The sequence below is a fragment of the Hypomesus transpacificus genome, chromosome 2 (genome assembly GCF_021917145.1).
Source record: "Hypomesus transpacificus isolate Combined female chromosome 2, fHypTra1, whole genome shotgun sequence".
NCBI lineage: Eukaryota > Metazoa > Chordata > Actinopteri > Osmeriformes > Osmeridae > Hypomesus > Hypomesus transpacificus.
In genome coordinates, this window is record NC_061061.1 from 844650 (window position 1) to 862167 (window position 17518).

General features: G+C 50.8%; 1 protein-coding gene across 5 annotated transcripts; it reads left to right on the plus strand.

The window, feature by feature from the left end:
- The first annotated feature begins 974 nt into the window (after positions 1–974).
- Positions 975–17518, plus strand: thrap3a (thyroid hormone receptor associated protein 3a). Of its 5 annotated transcripts, none has more exons than XM_047026557.1 (11): positions 975–1560; positions 5738–5894; positions 9628–10527; positions 10865–11608; positions 11738–11892; positions 12390–12507; positions 13329–13413; positions 14239–14471; positions 14731–14911; positions 15118–15327; positions 15456–17518. In XM_047026557.1, the coding sequence occupies exons 2-11, from the start codon at positions 5785–5787 to the stop codon at positions 15699–15701; spliced, it is 2982 nt and encodes a 993-aa protein (XP_046882513.1). In that variant the 5' UTR covers positions 975–1560; positions 5738–5784; the 3' UTR covers positions 15702–17518. The 5 variants fall into 5 exon arrangements, with proteins under 5 accessions (XP_046882513.1, XP_046882506.1, XP_046882520.1 ...); XM_047026550.1 differs by lacking the exon at positions 975–1560 and adding an exon at positions 3985–4301; XM_047026564.1 differs by lacking the exon at positions 975–1560 and adding an exon at positions 3985–4301 and having other exon boundaries at positions 15121–15327.

Sequence of the window (17518 nt, forward strand, 5' to 3'; positions counted from 1 at the left end):
TACATTTTGATTATATTCATATATTTTTCGACACAATGCAAAGTGTTATTTGCATCGTGTTAAATGGTAAGCTTCTCCTACCACTGCTACGCTGACGACACGCAGCTGTACCTGTACCTGCCCCCCGACTGATCCGGGGATCTCAGCTAGGATTGAGGCCTGCCTCGCAGACATCTCCGACTCCGACATAACCCTAACCCTATTGCCTTTGATGTGGTTACGTTTAATCAAAACATTTGGTATTCGCTCACCATCCTGCAGGGCCGTAATCATAATATATTCAATATTCAAATCCAATATTCAAATCTGGTCAAAATGCCCCCCCAAATATATTGATATAAAAATAGAATTAAGATAGAAAGTTCGCTACGCTACGACAGGCAACCACGCTGTCCGAAATTATCATTTAAAAATGTAATAACTTAACGTAAAAAGTTAAAAGGAAGGAAATCTCCCCAGCAGATTCCTCTCCAATGTTGACTCCATGGCTACGGCCTTGCAATTATAGACATCATGACCTGTATGGAAATCGGTAGCGTCTGAAAAGCTGTTATCACTGAGTCAACCCTGAACTTTACCTGCACGATTAATGATTTAAGACACAAGTATGTTAATCTATGACAGGAGGTTATGATGTTTATACATATGTGTATCGTGAGTAGTATAGCCACACTACACATACCGACCGTGTTCATCGCATATCCGATGGGGAATGTATTTTATAAACGTATTATCGACTATTAAGACTCATAAAATGGATTATTAATCTCAGCCACAGTGACTAAGCCTGTAGGATGCCACCTGTCATGATGTTATTTCTTCCTACTGACTGATACAACCTTGCAGATGTACAAACATTTGCTTAGCAAATACAAAGCTCAAGGTACTGTCAACGTAACTCCGCGTTGGCTGTCGGTTCACCGTTGGTTCACAAGCAGCTTGCCAGTTGATAAATGATCGGTCTTGTCCACAGTCCATGACCCAGTGTCACTGTATCACTCGATTTATCATAGTTAGAGCTATTGGTATTTCTGCCTGCTTTCCGCATCACATTTACCAGCGGACCACCATGCCCCAGTGAAGTCGTGGCTAAACTGTCTCGAGTCTAAGATATCCTGTGACGAAAGCCTACTCTTCTAATTAGACAGAAATTAAACATTCGCAACCTAAACGGGCTGGTGTGTTTGGGCCAGGGAGGAACGAGGAACGGAATTGGACAGTACGTGCTCTGTTTGTCACACCCCCTCGGTTCTAAGTGAAGCCTTCCCATCAGAGAGAGGGACCCACACAGCTGCAGGATACAGTAGCGCGCTGCATTTGAGAACCCGGTCGAATGAAACCGCATTGAATTCACTGTTCCTTTTGCGCTGTGACAAAACTGCTAAACGAAACTGATAGAAAGGCTCGCTTAAAGTTATTTTATTTTGTTGTTTTGCCTGGATTGCTCCCAATTCTCCGAAAGCATTTTGTCAGTGACACTGACAGCAACGGAGCTCGCAGTCACCAAAACTGTGATCCGTCCTCAGCCGCAGGAGAATTGCGACAATAATCGGGTACTAGGTAAGATCCTATATCTGCCACACTTAGGTTTGCATCATGAAATTCCTGCATCGATTATGTCTCACAATATGCATGTCGGTAAACTGTTTTGTCAAAATTGTCGTGGAGCACGACAGACAGCATCAGGCAGGTCAGTGAGAGGATGTAAGGATAGGGGGGGGGGGGGGGGGCACTCCCCACTTAACCTTAGCAAGTAATGTAGACAGCTATACGAGCCACGAGACACCTTTAAGGTGAACCACACTGCCAGTGTAACATCCTGGTACTTTATGATACATCCCGGTGAACCAACTATCCTCACAGAATCCCGCAGGTAATTAGAAGGGTGTAGTCTGGGCGCGCGGTAGAGCTTCCAATAAAAGGTATAGCAATGACGATGGACTTCCACTTTCGATTTTTTCGCAGCAGCGTATTTGAAAATGTTACGATAGTAGGCTAATCTTTAAGGGCAGGAGAAGGAGAATGTGAGAATTGCATTACTGTAAGAAGTAACAGTCTCCACAGAGCAGGTCACACAGATGTACCTGCTAGCATGCTATGCTGCCTGCGAGCTGAAGGGAAGAAGGAGATCCTTGCTGTTCACAACAGACTAAAATAGAAAGGACCTTTAACTGATGAGGAGCCCGTCGATGCTTGTGGAGTTCCACAAACGCAGCGTTGACAGAAAGTTGAGAAGTGTGTCCGCACGATTTGAGGATGCCACCGCGAAATTCTCTCTAGGACCACAGGTCACCAGGGCGGAGGGGGGGGTGGGGGTGGGGTGGAGGGGGGTCCGCTCCTCTGTCTGAGGGAGATGTACAGGGTTAGAGAGTTTCGGGGAAAAGGACGTAATTTGAAGTGATCAGTGTGATGAAATCTCTCCCTCTACACAGCTGACACACACTGATGGCGCCAGTCATTCTCTAGGACCTTTACTTAAGCAGTCATCCAGTCATTCTCTAGGACCCGTAATGAATCAGTCATCCGGTCATTCTCTAGGTCCAGTAATGAACCAGTCATCCAGTCATTCTCTAGGACCTGTCCTTAAGCAGGTCCTGTACTGAAGCAGTCATCATACCTCCTTGGTTCAGCAGTTCCCTCTCAGTGGCTCTGCCAGCCATGAGCCGCCTCCATAAAGTACTGTCTCCAGGGACAACTCTGACATGTCTGATTCCATTTTGGTGACCACAGACGATACTAGTGGCAGTTGCATTGGCTTTTCCTGTGGCGTGTGTGTGTGTGTGTGTGTCTGGGGGGGTTCTGAGTGGGTCTCGTAGCAGCTGCCTCTGCAGACTCACTGATAGAGCAGTTGATTAAGTGGCGTGTGTATGTGTGTGTGTGTGTGTGTGTAAACTCAGGCTCAGTGGATCCAGTTTCCCCTGTCATTGTTTCTCATCACTGTTGACCTGAAGGGAAGCAAGCAGGTGAAGGACTCAGCTGTGCCATCTCCTCCCAGGGGCGCGTGTGTGTGTGGGGGTTTGTGTGTGTGGGGGTGTAAAGAGAGAGTGTGTGTGGAGGGTGTGTATGAAGTGTATGCCTGTGTCTGTGATGTGTGTGTGTGTGCTTGTGTCTGTGTAGAGTGTCCGTATGTGTCAGGGGAGTTGAGTGATTAGACAACATGTTTTTCACAGCCTGTTTTAGATGTTAAATCCCTCTGATTAGTACGCCCACCCAGGGACAGCTGCAATGGTTATCAATCTGGACTTCAGAGTCATTGAACAGGACCCCACTCCACACACACACACTCACACACACTCTCACACACTCACACAAACACTCTCACAAACACTCTCACACACACTCACACTCACTCACTCACTCACTCACTCACTCACTCACTCACAGCCCTTCACCAACATTTAGTCTCCACTATGTTAACAATGCCCATATGCCTGGTTGTCTTGAAAAGAACAACCATCACAGGCTGTTGATCTCCAGTCTGAACAGCATGTTGTGTCTGTTGCTCACTGGTATAAACTGATCTCATGCTCGGTTTCTGTCAGGCTGGTTTCAGAGCCTCTGAGAGAATTATTCTGACTCATGAAACCAACTTGGGGAAAGAAGCCCTGAGCAGATGTGGTGATGGTGGGTGAAGTCCTAAAAGTGACCAATTCAGTTGTGTCAAACTTGACTCCAAACAGTGGATTTGGTGTAATCCAGTCAGGGGAACAGACTTGGAAGGCTTCAGTCAGTCAGTTTACAGTGTTGTAATCCCATTTCTCCAAAAGGATTTCAGTTTCTTTCTTTATTTTTCCCAAATGTGGTAAAAGGGCACCTCTGAATGCAGACGATGAAATGTGCTCTCTAAGCAGAAAGAGCTTGTCTGTTCAGTCCTACAGGAAATTATATATTACAAGCCAATGACAACAAAACACTGTCATGAATACAGACAGAGCTTCACAGAGAAGGAGGAGGGGGAGGAGGGAGAGGGGGAGGAGGGAGAAGGGGAGGGGGAGGGGAGTAGGAGAAGGGAAAGAGGAGGAGAAAGGAAAGGAGGAGGGATCCATTCAAAGCTAGTAGCAGTGATCCACAGAGAGAGGGGCCAGCACATGGAGCTGCTGTCGGTCCCAGTGGATCCTCTGCCTTGTCTTCCTGGCCAGGGGCCAAACACACCAAGCAGAAACCAGCCATCTCACCTCTGCAAACAAGCTGGAAGATAGAGACCTCATTGTGGCTGGGATCATGTGATTAGTCATTCTTGAAATATCACCATCAATCCCCAGAAGAATCATATTTATCCTCCTGGGGACCTTGTAACGCAGGTAAGACCTTCCTGGAGTTGGTGAGGAAGTTCTGCAACCTGTGGTCTAATCTTGACCAAGTTGCACATTTATTTATATGCTTAAATAACAAATGCAAATGTGTCATCATTGTTCTACTAAACCAGACTTAACTATACACCATATTAATGCGGTCAATAGCACCAAGAAAACAATGCATTTGGGGAAACTTCCTCTGAACTTCCTCAATGTTGAATAGGAAGTATATTTTGGTTTGACAGTACCCACTGTTAACACTACCATACCGCATGTTTCTGATCTAGTGGGTGTCACAGTGCAGGAGGGCTGTGTGTGGGGTGTCACAATGCAGGAGGGCTGTGTGTGGGGTGTCACAGTGCAGGAGGGCTGTGTGTGGGGTGTCACAGTGTAGGGAGGGCTGTGTGTGGGGTGTCACAGTGTAAGAGGGCTGTGTGTGGGGTGTCACAGTGCAGGAGGGCTGTGTGTGGGGTGTCACAGTGCAGGAGGGCTGTGTGTGGGGTGTCACAGTGTAGGAGGGCTGTGTGTGGGGTGTCACAGTGTAGGAGGGCTGTGTGTGGGGTGTCACAGTGTAGGAGGGCTGTGTGTGGGGTGTCACAGTGCAGGAGGGCTGTGTGTGGGGTGTCACAGTGTAGGAGGGCTGTGTGTGGGGTGTCACAGTGTAGGAGGGCTGTGCGTGGGGTGTCACAGTGCAAAGCTGTGTGTGGGGTGTCACAGTGCAGGATAGAGATTTTCCTCTGCTGTTTCATGACTGTTTCATGACTAGGATAAGGACATGACTAGTGTCAGGACGGTCTGAAGACCGAAGTCAAAGCTGTTTCATGACTGGAGCATGACTGTTTCAGGACTGTTTTCCCCCCTGTTCAAAGCAATCCCCATTAGCCATGACTGTCCTAGTGTGACAGAGTGGCAGACTAGCTGAGTTTAGCAGGTGACCAGGGTCTGTTTCATCCCAGGAGGACTGCCCCGCACCACCACACACCAGCCAGTGTAACAGGAACCCTTGGTGGCTTACCAGGGATGTTTGTTGAGTCAATAGCCAAATATTGAGTCTCTAGTGAGGATCAAGTTTCATGATGAGGTGAGATGCAAATGATCGGTGAATGAAGCCACTTCCTCCACCTGCTTCATCCTCACTGGTCCTGTTCCTGAGCACCTGGGCTGTCTGCCTGGCACCAAGCTCTCTGAGTGCGCACACACACACACACACACACACACACACACACACACACACACACACACACACACTGCATCCATTGTGTGTAATCCTCGTCATCTTCCCTCTGTCTCAGACTGTAGCTCCCATCCTGACCTTGTGTCTTCAGTGTTCTGGGAGTCATCGAAGGGGGTTCTTGTTTCATCAGCTCTGGATCTGGACCCAGAGTCGGATTCTGGTTCTCAACCTGAGCCGTGTCTGATCTGGGTGTGTGTTTGTCTGACAGGCTGTTCTTCTGAGATCTTCTGAGATCTTCTGAGGTCTGCAGCAGCTATGTCCAAGACGACCAGATCAGCCTCGCGCTCCCGGTCCAGGTCCCGGTCCCGCTCACCGACCCGATCCCGAAGCCGATCCAGATCCCGATCAAGGAAACGACGATACAGGTAAATCCCCTCTCTGTCTCTCTGTCTCACCTGGGGAGAGACTAGGACAGGGTCTCTCTGTCTCTCTGTCTCACCTGGGGAGAGACTAGGATAGGGTCTCTCTGTCTCTCTGTCTCACCTGGAGAGAGACTAGGACAGGGTCTCTCTGTCTCTCTGTCTCACCTGAAGAGAGACTAGGATACGGTCTCTCTGTCTCACCTGGGGAGAGACTAGGACAGGGTCTCTCTGTCTCTCTGTCTCACCTGGAGAGAGACTAGGATACGGTCTCTCTGTCTCTCTGTCTCACCTGGGGAGAGACTAGGACAGGGTCTCTCTGTCTCACCTGGAGAGAGACTAGGACAGGGTCTCTCTGTATCTCTGTTCTCACCTTGGGACAAGAGACACCAGGATGGGAACTAAGTTTCTGAGAAAAACTCTTTCAGATATTTGCTGTGAAGCATCACAGCTCCTTAGAAAACGACATCCTTCCATAACCTCTTAAACCAAGTCCCTGTTGAAAAGAGAGAGAGATTTTGTAGCAAACAACCAAAGACACGGGGGCCACCTTTTTGAGCGCGGTTATTTCGGTCTCGGGGGAGGGTGCACGGAAAGCCGTAAACACCCGGGCAACATTCTCCACATCACTCTGCCAGACCTGGGCAGCTGAAACAAGATAAGGCTCTCTAACTGAGTCTTGACAGGTACTCAGCAGGCAGATAGGAAGGAGGTACTCGGCTCTAACCAAGGTTGTTCCCATGTGGAGGGAGTCAGGGGAGAATAGCAGGTTTCCTCCGTCAGAGGGCCTCCTCTGGTTGTTTGTGTGGATGTAGGCTGAGTGTGGACCAGGGGACCTACCCGCGCAACACAACCAGACCTGTTGCATCAGCGTCATAAATCAGGTGTTTCTCCCAGGTGAAATCCCAGCCATTGTAAATAGCTAACGGCGGCTTTAAATCTTCACATAGTTCTTCGCACGGCAAAACGTGCAGCAGACTTTCCGGTGCCTTCTCATTCATCCGTGTCTCACAGATACACACGAGCTCCCTGAAGCGGTCCGGTTACCTTTTGTCATTTTCTTTTTGTGTGAACACATTGTCCTGAATGGAGAGGGCAGGATGTGGAGGATAAGGAGGACAGGAAGGGAGTCGTGGAGCACGTTTTTTCAATTTCCTGTCTCCTCAACCATGCCTTTCCTGTGCTTTATGGAGTCATGGCCTCAGAAGAGCTGGCCCATGCTCATAGCAGGAGTAATGACAGAAGTCCTGGTGGATTTGGGTCCTGACCCTGCTCTGGGGCAGCTTAACCAGAGGAAATTGATGAGTGTATTTAAGCAGCTGGTACACATTTTATACATTAGATTTTTTGGCGTTATTGTGATATGGGAGTTTACAAAGCATCGGAGAGACTTTTAAGAAACCTACAGCCGTCAGCGCGGCATGCCTACTCCTGGTAGCGTCTTGTGGCACATAGAAGGACATTCTTGGCTTATCTGCGGGCTGCAAGGCAAGACACATTTGCAAGTGAAAGTGTGGTTTGAGTGTGACGCCACATCCAGCCCTAGTCGTCTGTGAAGTCTGTTCATGGGGCGGGATCGAGCTCTTCCAAGGAGTGGCACTCGAGGGCAGTTCAGCGTAAGAACTTTTAAGAGTTTAATTTGAGAACAGAATGGATCCGGAATAGTATAAAGCGCATAGTAGGGTTAGGGTAATTGTAGGCGCTGCACATGTGGAGCCAGATGAGTACGCAGGAGGAGACGTGCCCTCAGACGTGCAGTAGTATCGCAGTAGTATGCCATGCTGGAATGACATCGACCGTTAAATTATGTAACGAAACACAGTAGCCATTCCATCCCAACTGTGCTTGTGCCCGTGTTCATCCCCGTCTGCCTGAGTCTGCTCTTCTAGCCTGGCCACAGAGAGAACTGGCCAGCCGTCATCATTGTATAGTGCCCACCTCCCTCCTCCCTCTGCCCCCACCCCCTTTCACCCCCTCCCCCTTGCCATCCCAGCTCACCCCCCAAAACCCCCTCTCTAACTCCCCCCCTCCACCCAACGCCCCGCTCCTCGTTCACCCCCCACACCCTCCCCCCCTTACACCCCTCCCCCGCTCTGAAGGGGTTAGAGCAGAAATGTTTCCCATCTGGCCATGTGACCAGCTCTTTCCAGCAGCAGCAGCAGCAGCAGCAGCAGCAGCAGCAGCAGCAGCTCTGTGATGCGGAGAGTCCCTCTCTTCTCCAGCGCTCAGTGTGTGTGCGCTGTTGCTGCTAGCACGCCGTGTCCACCTCGCGCTCCACATCCCGATGAGAAAACACACCCGGTGAGTACCCGGGACCTCCAGGCGCCTCGTCATGTCTCAGGGTTCGGGGGGATTGAAGTCACGTTAGCGAGCCGTTCTGTCCTGGTCGGGTTGTTGCAGTGCGTCTGGTGGACGTCTGGTTCACATTCAGATGTTGTTGTGGCTCTGTGAAGTCTTGTCGTGGTGGTCGCGGTGTTGCTGCGTGGTTGCAGATCTATGTCGCTATGGAGATCTTGACTTTGAAATGGGAGCAGTTAGTCGTCCTGATTTACAAACAGCCTGATGGCTCTAAATGTGTAGTATTCACAGTTTCTTCCATGTTAAGAACAGTCAGCTGTGGGTTCCATTGTCCTTCAAAGAGACTCTCTGAACTATCAGTAAATATGCTTTAAAAGACGAGAGCAGCAATGTTGGTCCAAGTATCGTAACAGTTGGAAAGATAGTTTAGAATGTGGAGATTCTGTCCTGAAGCCATAGAAGCTGAAACCAGTTTGAGCTGTGCTGCAGCGCCCCTGTGTGGACAAAGACAGCCTTGCAGCCTTGTGCTGGTGCCAAGCCGTGTTACGCAAGGCCTGCTCTCTTACTCCGCTCCTTGCAGCCTTAATCCCAGTGCTTAAACACAGTCAGCCTCCTCTTGATGTATTTATCATATGCGTGTTGGAAGAACTTGATGTCTGTACAGAAACTTCCTCTAAATGAATGAATGAACATCTGGAAAGTGTTGCCTGAAATAACGGCATAACGAAATAACAGGCTTGTTACGAGCTAACAAATGGTTCTATAACATACTTGTTTCAGACATAACACAATCTGACAGCTGAACAGACTTTCTGTGACGTAATTGAAGGAGATTTGGATATTTGTACTCTTACATTTACTTTTATTCATTTAGCAGACGCTTTTATCCAAAGCAACATACAAGAAAGAGCTTTACACAAAATGCAAAAGTCAATGATCATAAACGAGATAAATACATTGTGAAAAGCAAATAAGTGCCAATGGGTAGAACCATAAGAGCATGTAGTTCAACAAGTTACAATTAAACAACATGAACCTCAAAAAGTGCTAGAGTGTACCTGAAGGAAGGCAAGCAACAATGATATAAATCACAGCAAGTACAGGTAGTTCAATCAGTTACAACTAATCAACAAGTGCAACAAGTCCCTCAATAAGTGTCATAGTGTTCCTGGAGGAAATAAACTAACATCTGATCCAACAAATCTTTCTTAAATACCGCTGTACTCCCGGAAACTCTTGATAAACACCTCCCCTTTTCTCTGTCCCTTGTTCTGCCTCTCTTCTCCCTCTCCCCTCCCCTCTCTCTCTCCCCTCCCCCCTCTATCTGTCTCTCTTTCTCTCCATCTCTCCCTCCCCCTCTTTACTCTCTGTCTTTGTCACTCCCTCTCTCTCTTCTGTCTCTTTAATGTGTCGTCGTCGTCCCCCCCCCCCTCCCCCCCAGCTCCAGGTCTCGCTCCAGGTCTCGCTCTCCTCACGGCCAGGGCCGGAACCCCCCCAGGGAGTACCAGAACAACCGGGGGTTCCGTGGGTTCCACCGCGGTTTCCGCAGGCCGTACTACTTCCGGGGCCGGGGGCGGGGCTTCTTCCCGCGCGGGCGCTACCAGCGTGGCGGCGGGGGGGGCGGCGGCGGCTACAACAACAACTACCGTCCCAACGGCTGGCAGAACTACAGACAGCACCCCCAGCAGAACCAGAACCAGCACCAGCAGTACTACCCTCACAGCCCCAGGAGAGGGCGCTCTCACAGCCCCAAGAAGCGCTCGGGGAGCCCTCGCTCCCACAGCCACTCAGACCGCTCCTCCTCGCCCCGGTCCAGGCACCGCTCCCCCTCCTCCTCCTCCTCCTCCTCCTCCTCCTCACGCTCCTCCTCCCCCAGGCGGAAGTCTACGGGCGGGGCGGGACGGCTGAATGCCAGGGATGTGAGGGAGGAGGAGAGGGAGGCCTCCAAGGAGGGTCAGAAGGGAGGAGGAGGTGAGGAGGCCGCTCCGCTCACAGGCGGTGCTGGGGGGGCCGAGGAGGCCGAGGAGGGAGCTAGCGCTAACGGTAACGCTAAGGCTAACAAGGCCGTGGGCAGGTGGCAGGGTCTGACCGACTACAGCACCAGCCCCAGGAGAGAGGGCTCTCTGTTCCCAGCAGCCACGCCTGGCCAGGCCCCCCCGGCCCAGGCCTCCCCGGGCCAGGCCCCCCCGGCCCCCACCCAGGCCAGCCCCCCTTCCCACAGCTTTGGTGATGCTGGAAAGGGGGGCCCCTCCTCCAGGAGCCCCTTGTTGTCTGGCTTTGGCTTCTTCTCCAGAGAGGATAGCTTGGCAGACAAGGAAGCCATCTCGTCTGCCTTCAAAAAGTAAGACCCCGAAGCCCCGGTAACGTACAGGAGAAGTGTGCGTGCCATGTAGGCTGAAGCCTTACCGCAGCAGCCTGGGTTCCAAATCCAGCCTTGGTCCTTTGCTGCATGTCTTCCCTTTTTTCTCCCTGCCTTTCCTATCACACTTTACTTACAACCTGTCCCATAAATTATGGAAAATACCCAAAGCAGTAAGCCTATCCCATCCAGGAAGTTGACTTCCTGGTTTAGAAACAGGTCGTTTTGGTAACATCTTAGATCCAGGTGCTTGTTGCTTATGGATGAAAGTGGATCTCCAGGGTGTCCTTGAAAACGTTCCCTCCTTGTCTTTGTCCAGGTTTTTGGAAGAACACAATAATAAGAAAAAGCTCCAGTCGATCCTGGAGAACGGCCGGGAGAAAGGGCCGAACGGCGTGGAGGCGGAGCCGGGGAAGGGGACCGGCAAGCCCCCTGAGGCGTCTGTCCCGCAGGCCCTCAGAGCCGCTGGCGAGGCGCAGAGAGAGCGCAGGTACGAGAGGCAGGCCAGCGAGGCCAGCGAGGCTGGAGTGTCTCTCAGCAGCTTCCTGAAAGACTCTCCCTTCCTCGAGGACGAGGAGAGAGAGGAGAGGGAGGAGAGGGAGGAGAGGGCACCCAAACCCCGCCCCAAACAGCCCCGTCAGGACGCCAGGCCGAACGAGGACGCCGGGCCGAGGGGCAGGGCGACGCGCTCAGCCCGCCAGCTGTTCGAGGAGCGGTTCGGCCAGTGGGAGGAGCTGGCGTACGCGCCGGCCGCCAGAGACGATGACCTCGAGGCTGAGGGTCACATGGGCAGGAAACAGGAGGCGGCCATGGCTGCCGCGCTGGCCCAGAGAAAACAGACGGCCATGTTTGCTGGCTGCCCCTCCCCCGAGAAAGGGAGCAGGGCTCGGAGGAAGGAGAGGGCAGTGTCCAGCCCCTCGCCCTCGCCCTCGCCTCCCCCCAGGAGGAAGTCTGACAGGGAAAGGTTCCTGATCAGGGGGGTGGGGGACTCCCCCCCAAGGGCTTCTGGGAAAAAAGGAGAGTTCTGTGTGAGAATGGACGGCCTCAGAGACGGCACGGCCAGGTGAGCAGGGGGTCAGAGGTTGTTCAGACGACGCAGGCTCGCGCATGAGGCAGGAACACCCTGTCGTTGCTCTTTGTTTGGGGAGAGGTGAGCGCTGCAGCCTTACTGACTTGGCGGTTGTGTCCTCAGCTCGTCCAAGGCGGTGTTGGGCGAGCGGCGTGCGTGTCGTGACCTGGGGCTGCTCTCAGAGCAGGAGGGCTTCTGCACCTCCCTCCGTCACGCTCACAGGAGCCCTGCCGAGCTCTACGCTCAGCACATCGTCACCATCGTCCACCGCATCAGAGGTGAGCTCTCTCTCTCCACAAAACACACACACACGCCTGTCCCCCACACGCAGTGGCGTGTTCAGGGAGTGGCCTAGGGTGGCACGGGCCACCCCTGAAATCTGATTGGCCACCCCAATACCTTAAAATATGATTTGCTATATGCCCGGTCAGAGGCGGGCCACCCCTTGTGCCACCCCTATCAAAAATGTCTGGACACGCCCCTGCCCACACGCCCGTCCTTATCCGCAAACTACACACACACAAGCACACCTGCTTCTCTGAAGACGATACACACCTGCTCCAGAGAACACACACACACCTGCTCCTGAGAACACACACACACCTGCTCCAGAGAACACACACACACCTGCTCCTGAGAACACACACACACCTGCTCCTGAGAACACACACACACCTGGCACACACACACCAGCCTCAGCAAAGTCCTGTGAGTGAACATCCAATGGGCTGGGTCTGCGCTGCTCACCTGACGGGCTGGATGTTTCTCTTCACAGCACAGCACTTCTCCTCGTCAGAAATGACCCTCAACGAGAGGTTTGCCATGTACCAGAGGAGAGCAGAGGAGAAGGAGATGGAGATGGAGAAGCCAAGGAAGAGTCCTGAGATACACAGGTAGAGATGGACGAGCGACTTTCTGCTGACAAGAAGGATGGGTATAGCTCTGTGGTAGAACATGGGGATGGGTATAGCTCAGTGGTAGAACATGGGGATGGGTATAGCTCAGTGGTAGAACATGGGGATGGGTATAGCTCAGTGGTAGAACATGGGGATGGGTATTGCTCAGTGGTAGAACATAGGGATGGGTATAGCTCAGTGGTAGAACATGGGGATGGGTATAGCTCAGTGGTAGAACATGGGGATGGGTATAGCTCAGTGGTAGAGCATGGGGATGGGTATAGCTCAGTGGTAGAACATGGGGATGGGTATAGCTCAGTGGTAGAACATGGGGATGGGTATAGCTCAGTGGTAGAACATGGGGATGGGTATAGCTCAGTGGTAGAACATGGGGATGGGTATAGCTCAGTGGTAGAGCATGGGGATGGGTATAGCTCAGTGGTAGAACATGGGGATGGGTATAGCTCAGTGGTAGAACATGGGGATGGGTATAGCTCTAATGGAGGGCATTAGACAGCAGATCAAGAGGTCACAGGTTCAAATTCCCCCATCTGAACATTGCTTTAAATTAAAGCATCTGTGAAATAAATGAATGTATTATTGATAATTAAAATAGCTTGCTGGGTGCTTTTGTGAATGCTTTGCTGTTGATGGTTCATTCTGGTGGTTCTTGTTACAGAGGTACAATCGCTCGGTCCCTGAGTCTCTGCTGATGGAAAACCCTGCCTTCATGTCACTTCCTCATGTTCACCGTGCTGCCAGGGGAACCTCCCATCTGGAACCTTTTGCTCATTTTCTCCGTGTTTCATCTCTTTCAGGAGAATTGATGTTTCTCCGAGTGCTTTTAAGAAACAGTCTCACCTCTCTGAGCGGATGAGAAACTCCGAGGACGGCAGTTACAAGGTGACTGAACGTTTTGAAATAATCAAGTATGTTGGAACAGACACCAAACACCACAGAGAGCGAGCGAGGCAGCCAGCTGCCTGTTAGACGGCCCCCCTCTCTCTCTCCCCCTCTCTCTCTCTCCGAGGGAGGGGCATGGAGGGGAATAGCAGAGCAGAACGAGGCCCATTCAGTTTCTTGTGTGTTGTAAACGCCCCTCCACGTTTGGGCTTTGGGTTATTCTGTGACTGCCCGAGGCCCCGAGAAAGGCCTGACAAACGGAAAGCCTCCCTGTTGCTCCTGTGTTCAAAGGAAATATCATAGTAAGTATTCTTCTTCGACAGATTTGGAAAGCTAAACACAAAAAAAAGTTGTTAGGGTTCCTGTAAGTGACGTTCTTACTGGAACACCTTCTGAGGGCTCTGTACATATTAGCATCACACCCCCCCATTATCTTTAGCGCATGGAAATAGTATCTCCTTCACAGGATACATGACTGCAATCCTAAGGAGGGGCCGTTAAACGAGCATGATTGAGAATGTGTCCTTACATATTAAATTGTTTTTCGTAGCTTATCATATTTTGTCAACGTTTGTCGTAAAAGTCCATGGATTATGGAAAAACCAGATTAAGAGATGCACCTAAACAACCTTCCAGGATGGTCACCCCAGTGCCAGACACAATATCACAGTCAGTGTGCCAGTGTGTTGGGACGTGCTTGGTTTAGCCTCCCAGCCCACTCCCATACAGTGTCTGAGGGGTGCGTGACACTTGACTGAAAGAAGCTACGGGCTAACCCCACCCCTCTCTGTGGCCCTGTGTTTTGTTTCCACTCTACCTGCTCAGAACCACGGCAGAGCGACCAGGAGCGACTCCAATGACCTCCGGCTGGATATTGAGCGCCGTAAAAAGTACCCCACCCAGGAGCCCCACACCCAGGAGCCCCCCACCCAGGAGCCCCCCACCCAGGAGCAGGACTGTAAACGGGGAAGAGGGGGGCGGAGGGAGGAGGGCGACTCTCCTGACTCAGGGAGAGAGAAGTTGGCTGAGAAGTCGTCCAAACACCGCAAGAAATCAAAGTATGTTCCTGCAGCAGGTCCAAGCTTCACAGTGACTTCTGAGTGGAAGTGTGTAGCTTTAGTACAGCAGGTCCAACATGGTACATAATCACTCGCTCGGAACACAGTGTCTAAAAGTAATAGTTGTTTTTCCCCCCCTCCTCCTGCCTCCTTGTTATCTGTTCCTGCTCCCCTTCCATCCCTCCTCCCCCATCCCTCCACCCCTCCACCCCCATCCCTCCACCCCTCCACCCCTCCACCCCCACCCCTCCCCCTCTAGGAAATGTAAGAAGAAGCATTCTCGCTCCTCCTCCTCCTCTTCATCTGACTCGGAGGGGGGGGCTAGAGTGGGGTTCCCCCAGGAGGAGGCCCCCGCTAGAGAGGAGGGCTTCAACAGGGCTCGCCTGGGGCCCCGGGACGCTGGGGGCCCCGTGGAGAGGGGGCGGCCACGTGGAGGATTTGTAAGTGTAGTCACGGTTACCGCACACGGCCTTGGCGCCGTTGACACGGCAATGCCTGTCTGTCTGTTGGATTGTATTTGAATTCCAATTTTGAATATGCAGGCTGACCTCTGGGAAAATACGTTGAGGAACGTTGATCCATTTACAAACTGACCTCCAGTGGGCTTGGAGGACCTGTCATCACGCTGATGTTGTTGTGTTCTCAGCAGCTCAGAATAAGAGGGCGAGGCTGGAACCGAGGGAACTACCAGGGGAACTACCAGGGGAACTACCAGGGGAACTACCAGGGGAACTACCAGGGGAACTACCAGGGGAACTACCAGGGAAACGGAGGGGCCCCCTCCAACGTTCCCCCGCACTCCAACAACGAGGACTGGGACCCCGAGTACACCCCCAAGAGCAGGAAGTACTACCTGGTAGGTTGGTACCCTGCTTTAATCACCCTCTTTCCTCCCTGTCTGTTCAGCATCCATATTCCCTTATTATAGACCAAGTCCATATTCCCTTATTGTAGACCAGAGCTCTCCTCTTCTCTCCTCCTCAGCATGACGACAGGGACGAGGAAGGGAACAGGAGGTGGCTTGACACCCGGGGGCGAGGTCGGGGTTACTTCCCCCGCGCGAGAGGCCGTTTCCTGGTCCGGAAGGGTCCGCCGGGCACCTGCAGCAACGGGAGTCCCCGCTGGAGCCACGACAAGTTCCTGGGGACCAGGGAGGGGGGGCAGGAGGAGGGGGAACAGGACCACAAAGAGGGGGGGCAGGAGGGGGTTATGGACACCTCTGAGCAGTGAGGAGGGGCAGGAGGGGGGGGGCAGGAGGTGGAGGGCTGTTACTCTCCTCTTGCCCCCGGGCCCCCAGCTGGGGTTGTTGCGTGGCGTCTGGTGATACAGGTTAGAACATGTAGCGCATCTTGCATCTTCTTCCAGAGCTGTGGTAGAGGACTGGGAAATTAAGTGTGCCTTAGACGAGTGTAAATACCTTTCGGACCCGCAGTAACAGTTAACACAAGATGTTGAGGCCAAAACGGATGAGTATAATAGAGAGGAGAGAGACGGGTGTTTTATCTGGAGTGAAGCGTAGCGCACCATCACAGATGGCTGGGTCAGCTGATGGATTCTTCTGTCAGACTTTTTTAAGATTAAAAAACTCAAATAAAACAAAAACATACATGACAGCTCAGTTTTTCTCTTTTGCCTCCTCGTCACATCAGCGTTATCTGTCCTTTAGTGTCCCACAGGAAGACACAGTCTGAGCACGGGACCAAACGGGGAGGGGTCAGGGGTCAGGGATAGTGTTCTGCAGACCTGCACACAGGCTGGTAGCTCAGTAGACACCAAAACTAAAACATCCTTTTTCACAGAGACTGTTGACTGGAAGTCCACATATCTGCATCGTCTACCCAGAATCAAATATGAAAAAAAAGGGCTTTTGAAATCAGACTGTACCCAGATTTTAATACTGTAGCTTATTCCTTTCCTAGCATTATCCCACACTTAGGACTCGCAGTACTTTGATATGTACAGTAGTCGGTGACACTTCAGATCCAGCTGATCGTAATAAGCGTTAGTTAATAGGTTATAATGCCCTTATAAGATGCTTATTAACATTCATATGTGTTGATAAGAGTATATAGGTTTTGATAATAATAGTAGTGGTTAGGGTTAGTGTTATCATAAGATGAAGTAAGCATGAGTCTATAATAAGATCCTTATAAGATGCTTATTAACATTGGTATGTGTTAATAAGACTTGTAAATGTACTAAGACCTTCTTACCTTCTCACCTCTTTACTGATGCTTATTACAAGCATCTGGATATGAAGTGTTGCCCAGTAGTCTATATTCAAGGGTCTATATTTTACCTGATATACTTATTTTAAAAGCATTATTTTACTTTTGTCAATAATGCCAACCTTTTTGTGAAGCGAATAACAAACAATCAGTGATCAAATCAGTTCATTGCAAATTCTGAATTTTGATGTAATTTTCTTTAATTACTGTTTTCTTCTTCTCTTTGCTGTCTTTAATGAAAGGTACATTTTTATGTGGTAGGCTTGAAACTCCCAGCCTGACTTGCAAGATGGCTTGTTACACAGAACCATCTGGGAAGTTGTGCCTGCACACTATTTTGTAAAAGGGCGGGCACTTTCAAAGAATCCTTGGCAGGTGATTGGATGAACCATCTGTCTATCAGGCTAATTCAGCTTCCCCCGTAGCTGCCAGTAGCTCCTCAGAGGACGCTGGGTCCCACTGTGGGTCAGACGGATGTGTTGGACGTTGGCAGGATGGATTCTCGTGCAATTCCTGATTTCGCTGATCCAGCTGTATCGCAAGGCCGTTCAACTCAGTCAGTCTTTGATGGAAAATAGAGACGAAGGTTCAAATGGAATTATGGAATATTTGATGTGTCTAAAAGCATAGTTTTTAAAGTAGATTTATATATATATTGTTGCACTATCTGGAATTATTTGTCTTTCTGTGGGGTTGCACTGCTTAAATTGTACAGTATACATTGTGATTTACCAATTCATGTTAGAAGAGACTTTTTTGAATGTTTCCTTTTGCAAAGCCTTTTTCTCAGATTTTAAATTAAAAGCGGATTATGATTCA